We start from the raw sequence: 16,818 nt of genomic DNA, 5'->3' as shown, positions 1-16,818 counted from the left end.
GGTGGTAATTGAGAACACATTAAACAAGGTCTTGTCACATTTGGTTTAGAGATCGTGTCTGGAAACAGAGAAACAGCCTAAGTGAGCTCTTGATACCTCTGCTCTCTATAAACCTATCAGCCAGGTGAGTGAACTCACTTGTGAAGTTTTCTATTAAAATCCAGACCAGTGAGTGCTGTGTATGCCAATTCCAAAACAAATCTTGCACAACTCCATTACATCAATGTTTGGAAATCATCAGATGGGCAGGTTTCTTTTGATTACATTCTAAGGAGGTCATCTAAAACAAACTATGCACCTGCACCATATGATTAAGTGCTCTTAACCAGTGTTTAGTGTCTTAACTTTCAATTATGGAAATAAGTACTTAACTACAAAGCATTCTAATCACAACACGATGCAAAGCCACGTTAAGAAGGCTAAAAAGTCTTTACTGTATTTATTGAAACAGAAACACTCATTAAAAGGAAGTTTTACCACTTTTGTGTGCCTCAGGCCAGTTCAATCCATTCCCACACACAGATTTTCCAGCTTACACACTGGTGATTAAAGCAGCTTGAAGACCATTTCTTTTTTGCAAACTTACTGTGCTGTCTAAACCTAAAGGGAGTCACACACAAAGAAAGCAAAGACTAAAAAAGAAACAGTCAAAGCAGGTAAAACTCATAGACAGCTTACAGACCACACAAGAAAAAAACCCAACCAAACAGTGATGCCATAATTACTAACAACACATACAAAAACTACAGTACAAGTGCTTGTGCAGAGGGAAAATGCATTTACAGTTCCCCTTCCTTTATACACTATAAGCAATGCTATTTCACAATTATAGTACACAGAAAACTGCTACTACGAGTTTGTTTGGATCTGGGGGGTTGTTTTTTTGGCTAGGGGACAACCAAGAACATATTTTCTGTATAAATATGTATTTATTTACTCAACCTCATCCAGAAAACCAGAATACTGCAAAAGCCTAGCAGATGTAACACAAAGGCAAAGCTGGTGAAAATCTGTGATAAAAAAAAATACCTTTGAGAATTGGAATATGGGGAATGGTTAAAATAACACAGAGCTAAACTAAAGATGCTCTCCCTCAACTGGCCAATGTTAACAGAATCTCAATCAGGTTCATTAGCATGACATGAACTTCAGGTGCCAATTTGAAAAGTAACTTCTTTATGACATCCATGAACAGTTCTGCCATTAATAAATGGAAGGATGACCTGCCAGCCAGAGGTAAAACGCAACCTGTATATGCAGAGGCATGGAAGCTGTGCCACCACACAGAAAGGTGCACACCTGGTATGACAGTTATTCTAAAGAAATAACTAACAAACACAGAGATGACAGCCTTTGAGGAAGCGCAAGAAAAACTTTATGCAGATTTTATTATGCCTCCATTTATCATCATACATGGAATTCTCATCTGCAGAAAGAAATCCCCTGTAGTTGCCAGATGTACGAGATGGGTGCTTGAAGTTTACAGGAAGCCATCAGCTCAGTGGCCATAGAACCACCCCACTCAAAATAAACCAAAAAAAAACCCAAAGGAGCAAGGAAGATGATTCAATAGCTTGGGGGCACTGCAGGCAAGATACAGCCTACAGCTGCTTCAATACCACGTGGCCACCTGCCACACCACACCTACCAGATCATCATCTCAAAGACCAAAAAAAGCCCATCAAACAAGGCAAAATTCTCCAACTCGGGTTGAGATAACTACGAGGAATCTGTGTGTTTTTCAAGCTGCACAGAACTTTGAAACTCTACTTATCATTACATTGTGCAACTCAATACCACTACATGAATAACCAGCATTTTTTTTTTTGGCAAGAGAGTCTTATTCCTCCTCAGGAACTGAGGAGACAGCTTAAAATAGATATCAAGGTGATACCAATGCAAGTGCTTCTGATGGGGTGACATCTTTCATAACTTCATTACCTACTAAGTGCTTTTCTGCCGCCATTCTTTTTGGTTTTACCCTCAGCTATAGGAGTACCACACATCAGTATAAGCTCGAGGGTTTCTTTTCAGGCTATGTTGGTCTATGCAGATTTGTCGAAGGAAATCAGCGTGGAATCTCCTCCCATCAGCATTACAGGAAGACTTAGGAATAAAAATCAAAAGTCAACGCCCATAAAACTGCACTGCTCTTCTGTCCATTGATGCAAGTCTGTTAAAGCATCTATTTCTTTGCTGCAGTAATAAACTGCCAAGGCAACCTCATTCCACTTGCTGTATGTGGACTAACGTGTACACAAGCTGCATTCCAGCCACCCTGCTATGACAAGGGTGCACACAGGAACACCTAAGTCAGAATTACATCAATTTGGTGTTCCAGAGTTTCCACATATCCTCCACAGACCTCTTTGGCTCATTTCCCAGGATACAAACCATGCCCAGGCTAGAGCTCTGCGCTCCACACCAGTCAAGCAGATTTTAGTTCACACATCACTGCAAAACCTGCAGATCCTGCTTTCACAGCCAGTATTCACCATCTCTGCTGCCCATCTCCTCCCTACCCTCATCCCCATTCAGGATTACTCTGTAAACACTTCTGGAGACAACAGTCACAACTTTGAACACTTGAGCATCCTGTCAAAGCTCAGCTTCACTACTCCTCACCTGACTCCACTGCTTTAAAAGAAAAAACAAAAACCAATTTCACATGTAATACTCTAAAACAGGTGTTTCCCACCAAGAAAATGAATAATCTGTAAACATTTCTACCTTTCACTGAAAATCAGTATGTAAAAAAAGCAAAGCTGGGACCAACCAAAGGGGAGCTGATGCCTTCCTTCCGCATTCAAAATCTGGACATCTCAAGAGTAACACCAGAACTTCTTTTCTGTATAAGTTGTGCTTTTTTTTTTTCCACATTTCTAGAAGAAAAAGATTTGCCAGGTCAGCTTTTACTAATAATCTTCATCCTCCTTTGAACACACACCATGGTAAACACACGGCAGGTAGAGTGGGAGAGAGCACAGACACCAAAGGTCTTTGGGGAACTGCTTAAGAATCTAAGAACATTTAAAAACTGCAATTCAGTAGAGCAGCCATCTCTGTGCAGTTAGTTTCAGGGAATTAAATCCTCCGTTCTGTAAGCAGTCAAGCACTTCACCAACTTGCTACCTAAGGAATTCCTGCTGTAGAATAAAACTATAGCACACAACCAAGAAGAAAGAGGAAACTTAAAAAAAAGCTATAATGTTTAAGTATACAGCAGCCACATTCCCCAATCAGCCTACTGCCTTGGGTGGTCATATTAGCAGGCAAGCAAGTGGTATACGTTTGTCAAGCCCTAAGTAGTATTTTATTTTCTGCCTACTCCCATATCCTAGAAGGAAATTACTTCTCCCTGTAATAAAGCAGGTAATATTTCAAGGGATCGGGCAAAGGCAGACTCAAGACCTTTTCTCTCAAAAAGTTTACAGGGGGATCTGGCTTTAGTTCAGAGGGTTTCGTTTCTTCCTCTTCTCGCCTCTCATCCTCGGTCTCCTCACAGTTGTTGTTATCATCCGATGCGTTGGAGATCCGACTGGCAAAGACCTCTTTGTCCAAGAAAACAATAGTTTCCATGCGACGGCGACGCACACGTCTTCGTTTAAACCTAGGAGGGTTCTTCAGGCCGTTCCCGTTTTTGCTCATTGTTTCCTGATGTATAATTCTTTTAATGGTTCCTCGGATGGCGATGCGAGCCAGGTCCTGGAGGCTGCGAACTGCCACAGGGGCTAAAACAAAAGGAAGATCATGAACAGAGATGGAGAAAGTCTCCTCAAGAGCGCTCTCAGGAAAAGCTGCATTTGCTCAAATTAAATCAGGCCACTTGAATTCCCTGCTGCGATTACAGCAACAGCTCCATTCAATTCCTGTCAACTCCGGTAAACTGCATTGTAGCTTCCCAAACAAAATTTAATTACGCATTTCTCTCATTAACTGGAGAGAAAGAATGGGATGAAAGAAGAGTTTCGTATTTTGATGTCAAGTCCTCACAATTATTTTAAGATACGCATTTTGGAGACTGTAAGAATGTGGACTTAGTTACTGATACTGCGACTATTTAATAACCCAGATATTTTCCTTCTGTAGATATCTAGACCTAAAGTCTATTCAGTTCACCCACAAACGATTTGCCTATTGTGAATTTATTTCAGCTTTGCCAAGTTCTTTATTTATAAAACATAAGTACTATTTATGTTCATCAAAAACCGTTTCAGACGTAGCAGGAGAAGACTGGCTGGAAACCATTTGGTAAAAGTAATTTTAGAAACATACAATAACTTACTGTGTTTAAAATAAAAACCCTCCCACACTAATAGTTTGGAAGACTTCATTTTTCTATGTTTATTTGCTGCCAGCATGTAAATTCACAACACAACTCATACAGCATCAATGCATGTCTGCCTACAAAGGCACCATACAAAGCATGCTCAAATGCAGACTTAGGGGACTTTATGGTGCTGTACAGACTGCTTACTGAGCTGCTTTTTGTCACACAAAGACACCTTTCCAGAATAAGACCAAAGCCTGACTAATCTCTTTATGAGTATCTTTGTCTTTGCCCGTTCTTAAGAGGCCGCTTTACACCGAAGTCTTAAGCTGAAGATTGGGGCCATGGCATACAATTGCACTTCAAACAGCCAACCAAAAACTGCACAACTCAGATTCCTCAACTGTTCCAAGCTGAGGATAATTCTGACTTGTTTTGGGTAGGACTACATTTGTTCACAGTTACCATTTATGTATTCTTCACCACCACAGCACAGCACCCAAGAACTATGAAAGCAGGTAGTCTGGGATTGAAAATGATGCCTGTAATGACCAGACATTTCCTTAAAGCTTGGGTACAGTTTTTTGTTTTGTTTTTTTTTGTTTTGTTTTTACACACAACATTAATACTTAGAATTTATTCTACACGATTGAGTCAACCTGCTGCTAGGATCAAAGATAGGATTCCTGTGTTGGAACCCAATCGAAATGGACAACTGCTCCAAGAAGGAAAACCAGCTGGAATGATTTTTATGGAAATATACATAGCAATGTCACAACTAAGGAACCAAGATACATCTTCTAGCCAAACAGCAGATGAAATCCCCCCCATAGCCAAGAACGTTTGTACTCACGCAAGTGAACAAGCCTCGACTTTCCTGAATCTGTGTGGTTGGGCTGAATCAAAGGAGCAAAAGAAACAGCAAGAATCTTCTTGGTTTCCCAGGCAGAAGGACCAGTACGAGTTATCTTAGTTAACTAGACCAAAACAGGGAGATCATTGTCCTTTGTGTGAAATACAGTAAGATTTCTAAATAGAAAATGAACAAGCAATCCTCTGCCTCTGCAAGTGGCTACAGTACTGGAAATTAATACAGTAAAAAGTCAGGTAATAATAGGAATCCATTGTTTTCCTCCAGAAAATTCAGACATCCTGGCAGGATTAGCCCCAGGTAGCTCTGCCCAATGCAATAGAATATGAGCACTGGCAGTTTGGGTCACCCTGCTTTCCTTCCCCAGTTCTGAATCAGAACAGCCACATCCAACCAGTAAGCAAAAACATCAGTCTCAGATGAACATCCACTCTTGAAGGTAGACTGCAACACACTGAATATCAGTTACAGCTTAAATCAACCACTAATGCATCTTAATGAGAAGAAGCTCTGCACTGTTAACCCCAGCTACCTTGCAGGAAGTAGAACATCAGCGGCCGAACACCTTGACCACTCAAGTTTATTAGATTACACCAAATTTTGATGTAAAGTTGGGTTAAGTGATCATCTGAATTACCATATTGACTTTACAGACAGAGCAGTAATTCACATTTTACTAAAAACCATTGACATTTGTAAATAGGGACAACTTACAAGCTCTTTCATAAGCCAGTTAGAGTATAAAGCCTTCCAAAAAGCAATTTTGTACTTTGTCATAAGTGCAATGCTAGATTATATAACTTGAACAAAGCCTTCTTACACTTTCCTGCAGCATGGAAATAAAGTTGCAATTAACAACAAAAGATCAGCACATGCTATGAATACTGTGGTAGAACTTAAACACTACGAAGTGTTCAGAGTACTGCTTCCATTCTGAATGAAAACTGGTGCATCTCATGCTTCCTGCAATTTGCCAAACCGCTGCTGAAAGAGGTGCAAATTAACAAAAAAAAGTTATTGGCTACACTGAGATCAGAATTGAATACAACTGACAAATAGGTAGAAAGGTACTCAACCTTCTCTTCAAGGGGCATGACGAGAATTCCCCCAACTTTCAAGAGGTTCTTCATGTAGTCTTCATGTTCCTTCTGAACTCCAGCACCGCAATAAACGCGGTCATATTGAGTGCAGTCCGGGGAAATCTCTAAACAGTTTCCAGTAACAAAAGATGGCTCACAAAATTCAAATCTGAAAGAAAAAAACAAACCAAAACCACCAAGAAAATTCATATCACACAAGAATATCACAATTTAGCAAATGAATTACTTCTGTGGTTCTGGAAGAATGAGGAGAATGAGAAATACTTCAGAAATATTTCATGGCGTTTCTCCTCCCAAGCCTTTGTGTTCTGGAGGTGATCAAAACAGAGCACAGCTGAAGTTTCAAAACCACAAAAAGAACGAGGTGAGAACGCTCAGATGAACACTTCTGAAGGGTATCAAGGCATAATTTCACACCTGATTTGCATAAAATTAAGTAGTGCTGAAGTTTTAAGTTACCTACTGCTCTTTCAGTTATAATATCCAAACGTAAGGGTTAGACCTGCAATTCTGGAAGTGGAGACCTGAGGACTGCTGCACCAGGTCCTCAACATTTTCAGAAGCTCTTAAATGTCTTTCAGATGTTCTGGGGAAGGCTGATGCTTCAGCAACGTGTGCTGAACACAATGGGAGTTTTGCCATTCACTTCAAAATAGCCATGATTTCACTCTTCTTAAAACACTTCTTGTCTGTTTCATTTTTGATTTAGTTTACAATCAAATTGAGTAATTTTAAATGCTTCTGCTTTCTGTATATACTCCAAAATCCACATGAGCTTTAAGGCCTAGGCTTTGGAGCTGATACAACATATATTCTTCTGCCAGCACCTCAGCACAGTACCTACTTACTCCCAAACACTTCCTCAAGCTTTTGGCTTTTGCAACCATGCTAGACTTCACAGCAGCTGGCTAACAGCCCCCACACGTGGCATTGTAACAGTCTGATAACCCAGCAGCCATTATCTATCAGCAATGCCAGTTTTCTAGTCACAGTGATTTCTGAATTCAGTTGACTTTTGCTTTATCCCTATCTGCCCAGAGAGAGAAAAAAGCCTTCCCTAAAACCCCTGTTCAAACAATAGCAACGTGACTCTGGGAAGCAGAGAGTCATCTGTGTGCAAGCACCTTCCAGGCAGAAAAATTTCAGTCTGCTGCCAGCATCAAGAAAAGATGGCTCTTATCAGCAGCTTTCCAGTACTGCAGTAACAGCACAAAACTGAGTAGTTTGAATTCCATCACTGAAGACTTCAATTTTCTTCCTCCCACAACAGGACGACTTTCAGGTAGCCAGAGATGCTTTCCTTTCATGTTTGAACAAACTGTGAGACAGATCCAAAAACAAGACAGCTACGACTTTTATTGCTGAGGTTGCTTTTGGCAATGGTTATCCTGCTAGAAAGTTATTAATTTTGACAGCAGCAGAATGGATGTTGTAAGGGAGAACATAAATCAATTCCCAAGCAGCTTTAGTACTAACTTAATCATTATAAAAATACCTCCTTGATTTAAGATACCATTTCTATTCTTCTGAGACTAAACATATTAGGTCACTACCAACATCAGCTCATTTTCTTCTGATAACACGCAGATCACAAGCATAATTATTACTGTCACTTGCAGTTTCCAAGTTGCTATCTGTAATTGCACTGTAAAATAAGTAACTGTTTTCAGCTTCTTTCAGGCTCTGTCACATCACAGCTGCTGGTAGGAACACCACAACAATTTCTGAAACTCCTCCACAACACATATGAGCTTAGAAGGTCACACACTGCAGCTCAACAACCCTAAGGAGCCAGAATCCTCAGATTACCCTGAATGCAGAGTTGCCCCAACTAAAGCCAAGCACATGAGATGGAACTCAATGGCCATTCCGAAATCTTACTTGTCAAAGCTGTCGCTTGTTTTGATGAAGAAGTCCAATTTCTGCTTTGCATATTCAATCACATCAGAATGAAGCTCCACACCGTGGTTAACACCAAAAGGACCTGAAAATTTAAAAGAACAGGTACCAGGAAATGCTAACAGGCAACATAAAATGCAGCACAACTAACACAGTTTTGGTTGCTTCCTGTACCAGATTACTCCCCAAGCAGGCAGCCAGTCAGTGATTGTGCAGAGTCAGGCATCTTACTAATACAATGGGAAGCACAACCCTACACTCAATCTCTGACAGCAAATAAGGGTGTTTTGCACCATCCACTTGGAATCAGCAGGCTTAACTATACAAAGTCAACTGCAGGAGGGAAACACTGACAGTGAAGAAACACTGTTGATCTGAAGCTGATCACATGGGGAAAACTCTAAGGTGTAGAGCATATTTTAATAAATCCTCCTGAAATCTCTACGTTGTTTTATATCATACCCCTTTCTGATAGGCTAAGTTTCCTCATCAAAGAAATTAGGACCAATGACCTCAGTTGTACCTCAATTAACAACAATAAATTAGAAAGATACAGATGTTATTCAGCACTCATGTTTTTTTATATTCTGATTGATAACCTTTCCAGGAGGAAGAGTCAACTCCCAGAGTAACATACTGGCAACCAAAGTAACCACAGAATCACAAGGTTGGAAACGACCTGCAAGATCATCTAGTCCAACCACCCTCCCATTCCTATTAGTACCACAAGCAATCTAACTAACTAATCTAACAAACCTAGCAGAAAACAACAAATGTGACTCCGTAAAAGGCCCTGGGATGTAGGAGTGGGGCTCTATCCTGACAAGAAACATTCCAGCAGCTAAAATTCCTGACACCCCCACAAGAGGACAGAACATACCCCATAGCCATTTATTTATCCTGGCAGCCAAAAGCAAACAAACACTGACTTCAGAAATGCTTGAGGGCAGACTGCTATTATACAATATTACTTTGATGCTTTTCACCTACTGCGGATGTGGTCACAAAACCAGTTCTGATGCATGAACTATGCTTCCACAGATCCTATTTCCCACCTACATATTGATAAGAACCAAAACTGGATGTCAGATGTGTTACAGTCTAGAAAGGACAGCACAAAAAATAACAAGGCACTGAGCAGCTACAGTCAGAGGTTTCTCTGAGCATGCTCAAACCTAGTTTAAGCAACAGCATTCCCACTCCTGAAGTCTTGAACTGGGCTCTTGCTTAAGCAGCAACAAACCAAAGTTTGTGCCAGTCCTGCAGGAATCCACAAGAGTAACCTGTGTAACTGCACTGGTGCCTGCTCCAACTTGCCACAGAAACCTGGACACCATCCAGATCCAGAAAGCAAGCTGCATGAAATCCTGATAAATAGGCCAGCTGAATCAATGCATTCTTTACTTTGCTAGATATCATTCTGTTTCATTACTTGAGGAATGCATCTTTCCTAATTTCAAGGCTTTCTTAAAAAGAAAATAAATAAATCACACAACAAAAGCCTAATGAAAATAGTTAGCACGATTGAAAAGTTATTTACCCAAGATGAGTCCAACCATAGAACTCAGATAGCCAGTGCCACTGCCAAGATTCAAAAATGACAGCCCTGGCTGCAGATCCAAAGCTTCCATCACCTCAGAGTAAATGCAGGGTGCTGAAAGATGAATATTTCCATGCTTCCATGCCAAGTCCTTGTAGGCATTGTCTTTGAACTCCTCCAAGTAGTAGTCAGCTCGATCAATGGCACGGAATGCCTGCTCTACCAGCTCTGTCCGGATATATTGTGCCTCCTTCAGGTTATCAATTAACTCATCGTTGTCTTCTCCTGCACTTACTGCACCTCCCATCTTCAACCTTTGTATAAGCACTAGAACTGAAGAAGAATAAAGAGAAGGTGAGGTGCAGAGAATGCATCTGAGCTCAGGTATGCTGCTGCATATGCTGAGAGACCTGTATGTACCTGAAGCTCAACAAGCAGCAAAAAAAACCAAACCAAACCAAACAGAAACAAAGAAACAAACCAAAGAAGCATTACTACCATCCCAGCCAACCAAACCATGAAGAAAATAGAGCAGATCTGGTATTTAGTACTGACACCAGTAGGGAAAATTAGAACAGATAACTTAGATGATTGTTTTCAAACAACACTGACATAATCCCAGTGTGTCAGCTGTTCCACTGAGCCCTTTTACACAGGGGGTTACTTTAGATGTTATGCTCACAGGTCATTCTTCATTGCAAATCCAAGCAATAAGTTAAATCTGGCTTGCCAGTCAGAAATCTTGCTACTTGTAGACTATTTCTAATGTACCAAGAGGAAATTGAAAGACAGGTTGAAAGGAAAACCTCAAGCTGCACGTTCAAAGAAAACCTAAGGACTGGGGGTTTGCAGAGGTTACAATCTCTGATCTAAATATAGGTACAGTTTGCTTTCCTTAGCAAATGCACTTTCACATAGCTCATCAGAGCACAGGCCATCACCAATGAAGGACCACAATACAGACTGCAGCTGCTGAGACAATTTTCACCAAATCCAATGGAATCCAAATTATTCCAACCTTCTGTCCTCCATCCCCCATTAAAAAAAAAAAAGGGGGGGGAGGAAGAGCAGCCCTTTTCAAAAAGAAACAACTTTTTTTTTTTAATGCATTTATTTACAATGCCTTTCTGTGCTCCCAGTGACAACCACAGAAGCAGGAGCCTTAGAATTCGTTCCTGGGATCAGAAGATCTGCCTACAGCGAAATCGTTGGGGTTTGTTACGTTCAGCAAAGTGAAAGTTAAACACTTCCAGAGGAAACAAAAAACCTGCAAGAGCCCAAGAAAGTTTCACAGTTATCCAAGTGACACAGCAGCCCCCATCACCTACAGAGAGACAGAAACTAAGACGTACTTATGCAAGGAATTCAAGCTAGTTTTTAATCCATTCTTTCAATACAGCCTCAAACACACCAACCCCATATCAGACCACTAGCAAACCTTGAAGAAAAAGAAAACCACCCCTTTCCTTTTTATAGTAACTCCTTCAGCTTCTCTACACACACACACAAAACAACTATGGTACTGCAATTTCACAGCAAATTTAAGACTTAGGTGGGTTCATCAGCCAACATGATTCTTCCTTCTCTTCTTACACACAGGTTGACTTGCTGCAGCCACACTTGGAGGGCTGGGTGCCTACGGGCAGCACACACTTGCTGTAGCACTCTGCATTGAATTACTCTTTCCTGAAGGAATTCCTGGTTTCTTCTGTTGTTTAACACATTAAGCACTTGCGCTTTTTTTTCTGCTTTTGTTATTAAAAATCTGCATTTTCAGCTTTAAAGCATAAAGCCTTTAACAGTGCTGCACTTTGGATCCCAAACCAATACATGCAACCCCCGCTGGCACAACAGGTCTGACCTGCTATCAGCTCAGCAGACAGCAAGTAAGGAAGGACTTACAGTAAGTAAGTAAGCAAGCAGACAGTCCGTAAGGAGCCCCACGGACACACGGCTCCCTACAGGTGTCACTGAAGCATTACTTTCGCTGAGCACTCACTGACCTCCAACAGAACAAGTGTTTTATTGCAGATGGCGGTTTACCCACTTCGGCTAATTCCACATTTGTATTCTTTTCCTGTCTTTCTCCCTTTGGGAGGTGGAACACACAGCATGGGGAGGCGTTACCTTTAACAAACCTTTCCAATTCGGTTCCCCGCACCCCCAGCTGTACTTCGCACACAAACCACAAGCAGATGACAACGCAGGCACGGCACCAAGCAGCCTTCCAGCACCACAGCAGCCCTCTGCCATCTTCACAACCACCCCCCACAGAACGCCCTCCATCACACGCCTCGAAGAGAGCAGCAAAAACAAAGCCCACACGTTACAACGCAATCAGGGCACAAGAACAACACACTAAAGCGCAGTTCTTCGCCTCCACGGGCAGCCTAACATCACTCGCTCTGACATTACGTGCTACGTAAGGATCCTCGTCCCACTGAGCCGTACCTGGGAGGCAGCGCGGCCCGGTTCTACCCGCTCGTTCCCGGCCCGGCTCTGCCCGCAGCTGTAAACACTGCCCCGCCGAGCGCCGGCCGCGCACTGCGCATGCGCGGCACGCACCATCGCGTCGGGGAGGTGGGGAGAGGGGAGAGCATCGCTAAGTGCTATGGGGGCGGGGGCTGCCTGGACGGTACCACTGAGAGCTGCCGGGGGGGGGGGAGGAGGGCTGGTTGGCTGAGTGCAGGCTGGGGCTGTATAGGGGGCCTGTCTATGTTCGCAGCAGGCCGTCAGATCGGAGCTGAGGGTTATGGCTGAGCAGAGCAGGAGTAGGTGTAGAATATGTGTAAATACAGCTGAGGTTGGCAGGCTGATATGGGCAGCAGAGCAGGGATAACATCAGGCCAAAGTGCAGAGCGGGTGTACACAGGGACTGGGACAACGCACCGCACCAAGACGTGGCCTAAGTGTGCACCAGGTTTAAATAGAGACACTCTTTTTTTCCACTGTGTGCCTTTGCACAGCCCGTGGGTGCATCTCCCAGGCCTTACTGGAGACATCCTTGCTCCCTACAGCTCCTTAAGGAGGTTGGAGCCAGGTGAGGGTTGGCCTCTGCACCCCAGCAGCAGCGACAGGATGAGAGCTGATGGCTTTAAGTTGCTCCAGGGGAGGGTCAGGTTGGATATCAGGAGAAATTTTTTCTTGGAATGGGTCCCCAAGGCACAGCTTGGTGTGGGGAGTGGCAGTGTGGGGACATGCCTGTCCCCAGCTGGTACATGTGGTCCTTGTGCCATCTCTGAGCCTCCTGCACGAAGCCTGGCTGACATGAGATGTCCTGCTGTCATCTGCCAGACTTGGGAAAATACCATGGGAACCTGGAAGAAAGCATTACTCTAATTGATGTTTGCCTTGACGCCAATTGTTGTACTGCATTTTAAGCCTATGAACATCCAGCATGCATGGAACTGTGTATGCATTTTGGCAAGCATAAATCGCCAAAACGAAATTCCCTATGAAAATCAGCTAAGAGCTTATTCACCTGACTCCAGGGGCTGGAGAGAACCACGGAGTGTCATCACAAGGCTGCCACGTAGCTGACTCACCTTTTGTGCAGTAGTGTCCCTGTCCCCTAACATCATCTTCCTGAGCGTCAGACACCTGATTTGGATTATATGCAGCCAAGCAGGCTCCTTCAGTGGTTGTAACCAGTATGGTAAGGTCCGAGAAGACATTGGGTAAAGGTGGTTCCTATCACCCGCTCAGGATAAGACAAGTTATCCTCTAATATTGTGTGTCTCTTCATCTACAAGTGGCCCATACAATGTCAGCTGAGGCTATGGGATGTGTGACCTCTAAGGCTGCAGATAGGACAGAATTGTTTGCCTTGGCCTTTGATCCACGATTTGGTCCTGTGCATGTCTGCAAAACAATAAGGGTTAACCACACCTAGAGAGGAGAATTCTTATGTTTTCTGAAGATTATTTGTGGGGGGAAAAAAAAAAAGAAAAAAAAAGCCATCCTTCCAAACACAACAAGACTACAGGGGGGGAAAAAAAAGAGATTGCCCTGGTAAATGAGACTCAAATAGGAAGAAAGTGAATCAGCATCAGAGATGTATTTATGCGTTAAGGTGATTATCTCAGCTCCCTTCATTAACATGATAACAGCAGACTTCATGCTAACAGGCACCGGGTAATACTGTAGATGTCTGCACTTTCATTTCGCAGAAGACAGCTGCCTGGGAGAATGGGATTATTTGTGGAGAGTGAGCACTGAAACACCTCCTTGCTGATTCAACCAAAACAGGACACGTTGATTGTGCTTGCCTCGTCTTGTTTAATAAGAAAAGCACTCATGCATAATGGCAATGCTGTTGAAATCTGCAAATGCAGAACGGACAAACTCTATACACATATGATTCCAGGGCTTCTGTTCAGCATCTGCTCCTCATCCCAGCAGAGCTGCTTGAAAAACAGCAGCTTGGTTTTTGTTTGTTTGTTTGTTTTGCACAAAAAAGAAAAAAGTATTAAAAGCTGGGTAAAAACTGCTGTGGGGAGCCTGTTTGAGAGTCCTGACCCTCCCCTGAAGCAGCTCCTCGCGTCCTTCATGACTTCACACGTCTGCTGCAATTGCTGATGCCTTGTGCTTCCTTTACCTGTGCTTCCTGACCTTCCCTCTATCCTTAAGGCTCACTGGGGGCTTTGCTATCTGACCACCGGCTTGCACAGCTCTAGATGCTTCTGAGAGCAGGCAGATCCAAGTGGGACGAGGAAGGCAGAGCCTGGGGACACAGGGCCGGCGCATACAGCATCTGCCAGCCTCACACCGCCAGGTGTCCCCAGCAGAACGGGCACGGCTGCGAGCCTCGCCAGTGGGATCGGCGATTTAACTTTCGGAATTTCACCTTGGTGATGATCGGTTAAAATGGGATGTTTTTATCCATCCGAAAGAGCAAACAGTAAAAATGACTTTTAGCATGCAAGCCAGGGGCTGTTAGGCTGAGCTCCAGCTGCACTGACCTGCAGCTTTGCAATGCAGATTGCTGTTTAAATCAGTGGGACAACTTGTGAGTGATGGGATGAGTTCCATGAATTAAGAGTTGGAGCATTAAATCATAGGGTTATGTTTTCATCATTTCTCTTTTTTTCTTTTCTAATTTTGCAAACTATGTTCTGTTGCCTTTTCTAGACACCCTGGCACTGTACCGTGTTCAGCAGATTATCCATATATATGCATACACACATGCATATGCATACATGTAAATATATGGGAACATATGAATTTACACCGCTATTTCTATGAGCACAGCAGCAGCTGATCACCTTGGATCCTCCTGCCTATGCAGCAAGTATCTGTGTGTGTGTCCTGAAGCTTCCCTCTATGCTCACTTCATCAAAGGGCTCTGTGAGTAATTGCTGAACCAAGAGGAAGAACATATGTCTTGATTTCCACTGTATTGCCTTGTGCATAGCCACTGCCTCTTGGAAAAAGGACTCGTAAAGACCTGGATTCATCTCACTTAGCTGAAATGTCAGAATTGAAAGCAGGAGGGCTGCTATGTAGTCCTGCATGGTCAAAGGAAAGAGAGCAGCCAGAAGCCTCCTGGCTGCACCATCTTTGGTGGTGAAAATGCACCATTAAATTCCCTGCAGCTGGGGACACGGGACAGAGAACTGCTTGATCCCTTGCAAACCTCGGGGGTTGCCCAGCTGTCTGACCTTCCCCAGACCTCCCTCCTCCAGCAATAGGAAAACATCTTCACATTTCTGATGGGAATTTATTCCCAGCCAAGGTGCACCTTATGTGATCTCCCACTGGCATTATCCTCTTACTTAAATCATTCCCCTTCTTCCCACCCTGAATGCATTTATGAAGAGTAATCATATCCCCTCTTAACCTTTGTTTTTCTAGGCTAAACAAGCCAAGCTCTTTTAATCTCCTCTCCTAAGACAGGTTCTCTGTTCTACTAATCACCCTGCCAGTCTTTCCCTGCACCTGTTCAAGGATAAATACATTGTTTTCCCAAAGACAGGTCCCAGAACTGCCTTCAGTATCCCACACAAAGTCTTGCTGACACCAATACGTGTGTCTTCAGAACAAATGGCTTGAAAGTTGCATGAGTCCTTTTGGCAAAGGGAAAGCAGATACAAATCCGTGAACCAGAACCATAACACAATCTTACTCTAGAAGATTTAACTTGGAAGGGCATTGTGCTCCTCTACATCTGTGGGTCCTGGTGCTAAGCAGGCAGCTATCAGTGGTTTTGTGTTTTCCATTTCCACTGGATGAGCATCCGTTTCTTTCTCCCTGCCTTTGGACCAGCAAAACTCCCTTTGAAATCACGGGTGAGGGTTTGAACTACGAAGATGCAGAGTTAAATGATGAAAACCATTTTGCATTCATCTCTTTTCAAAATGATTTTCCAGTTTTATTTGGGGTTTAATTAAATTTCTGTGACCCAGGCAGGGAGTTCAGCCTTTCTTGATTAATGTTCTTTAAGGTGGCTCTGATAAGAATTTAGCATTAACAATTGAGCTAACAAGCCCCAGCGAGCAGTTTGTAGGAGACTAATTCTATCAGTGCTTTCCAATGTCAGGACTCCACTTTGAGCTGGAAGCTGAGAGGAAGGGTAAGGAGCAAATGCAAAATTTAGCAACTAACTCACTCCAATGCAGCTTCTTTGTGGGCAGAGCTCATCTGGAAACTATTTTAGCTGACAACATCAGAATTTCACCTGTTCTTTTTTCCTCCTGGCTGAAGCTGTGCTCTTTCTTGGCTCACTGTGATAACGGCTGACAATAAGGAGCGGAACTGAATGGTGGCGTTGATAAGAGAAATGAAAGGGAAATGGGATGATATGATCCTGGGGAAGGGTGTCTGCATTTGCCCAGCCTGTGTAGGATGTGGACCAGAGTATAGGATGGTCAGGAGAAAGGTGCTTGTGCTGACAGCTTCAAATTAGTCTGTTGTGGGGAGAAAACTGAGATTAGCACTCTGCAGAAGTGTTCCTGTTACTTTTTTTGGTGATATTGGGAATATCTTACGGATCTGTCCTGCTGATCAGCACTACGGCTGCCTATCTAGCCCAGTTTTGGGCCCCTCACTGCAAGAAAGATATTGAGGCCCTGGAACGTGTTCAAAGAAGGGCAACGAAGCTGGTGAGGGGTCTGGAACACAGGCCATATGAGGAGAGGCT

The 16,818-nt window shown here is 43.2% G+C and overlaps 1 protein-coding gene across 1 annotated transcript; it reads right to left on the bottom strand.

Annotated features, from left to right (window-relative positions):
* Positions 1-410: 410 nt before the first annotated feature.
* PCMTD2 (protein-L-isoaspartate (D-aspartate) O-methyltransferase domain containing 2) lies at positions 411-12,250 on the bottom strand. Its single transcript, XM_048963364.1, has 6 exons — positions 12,132-12,250; positions 9,681-10,013; positions 8,123-8,225; positions 6,218-6,389; positions 5,124-5,247; positions 411-3,731 (listed from the first exon to the last, which is right to left on the bottom strand). The coding sequence occupies exons 2-6, from the start codon at positions 9,985-9,987 to the stop codon at positions 3,349-3,351; spliced, it is 1,089 nt and encodes a 362-aa protein (XP_048819321.1). The 5' UTR covers positions 9,988-10,013; positions 12,132-12,250; the 3' UTR covers positions 411-3,348.
* Positions 12,251-16,818: the final 4,568 nt, after the last annotated feature.

The sequence above is a fragment of the Lagopus muta genome, chromosome 16 (genome assembly GCF_023343835.1).
Source record: "Lagopus muta isolate bLagMut1 chromosome 16, bLagMut1 primary, whole genome shotgun sequence".
NCBI lineage: Eukaryota > Metazoa > Chordata > Aves > Galliformes > Phasianidae > Lagopus > Lagopus muta.
This window is presented reverse-complemented; position numbering and strand designations above follow the sequence as displayed.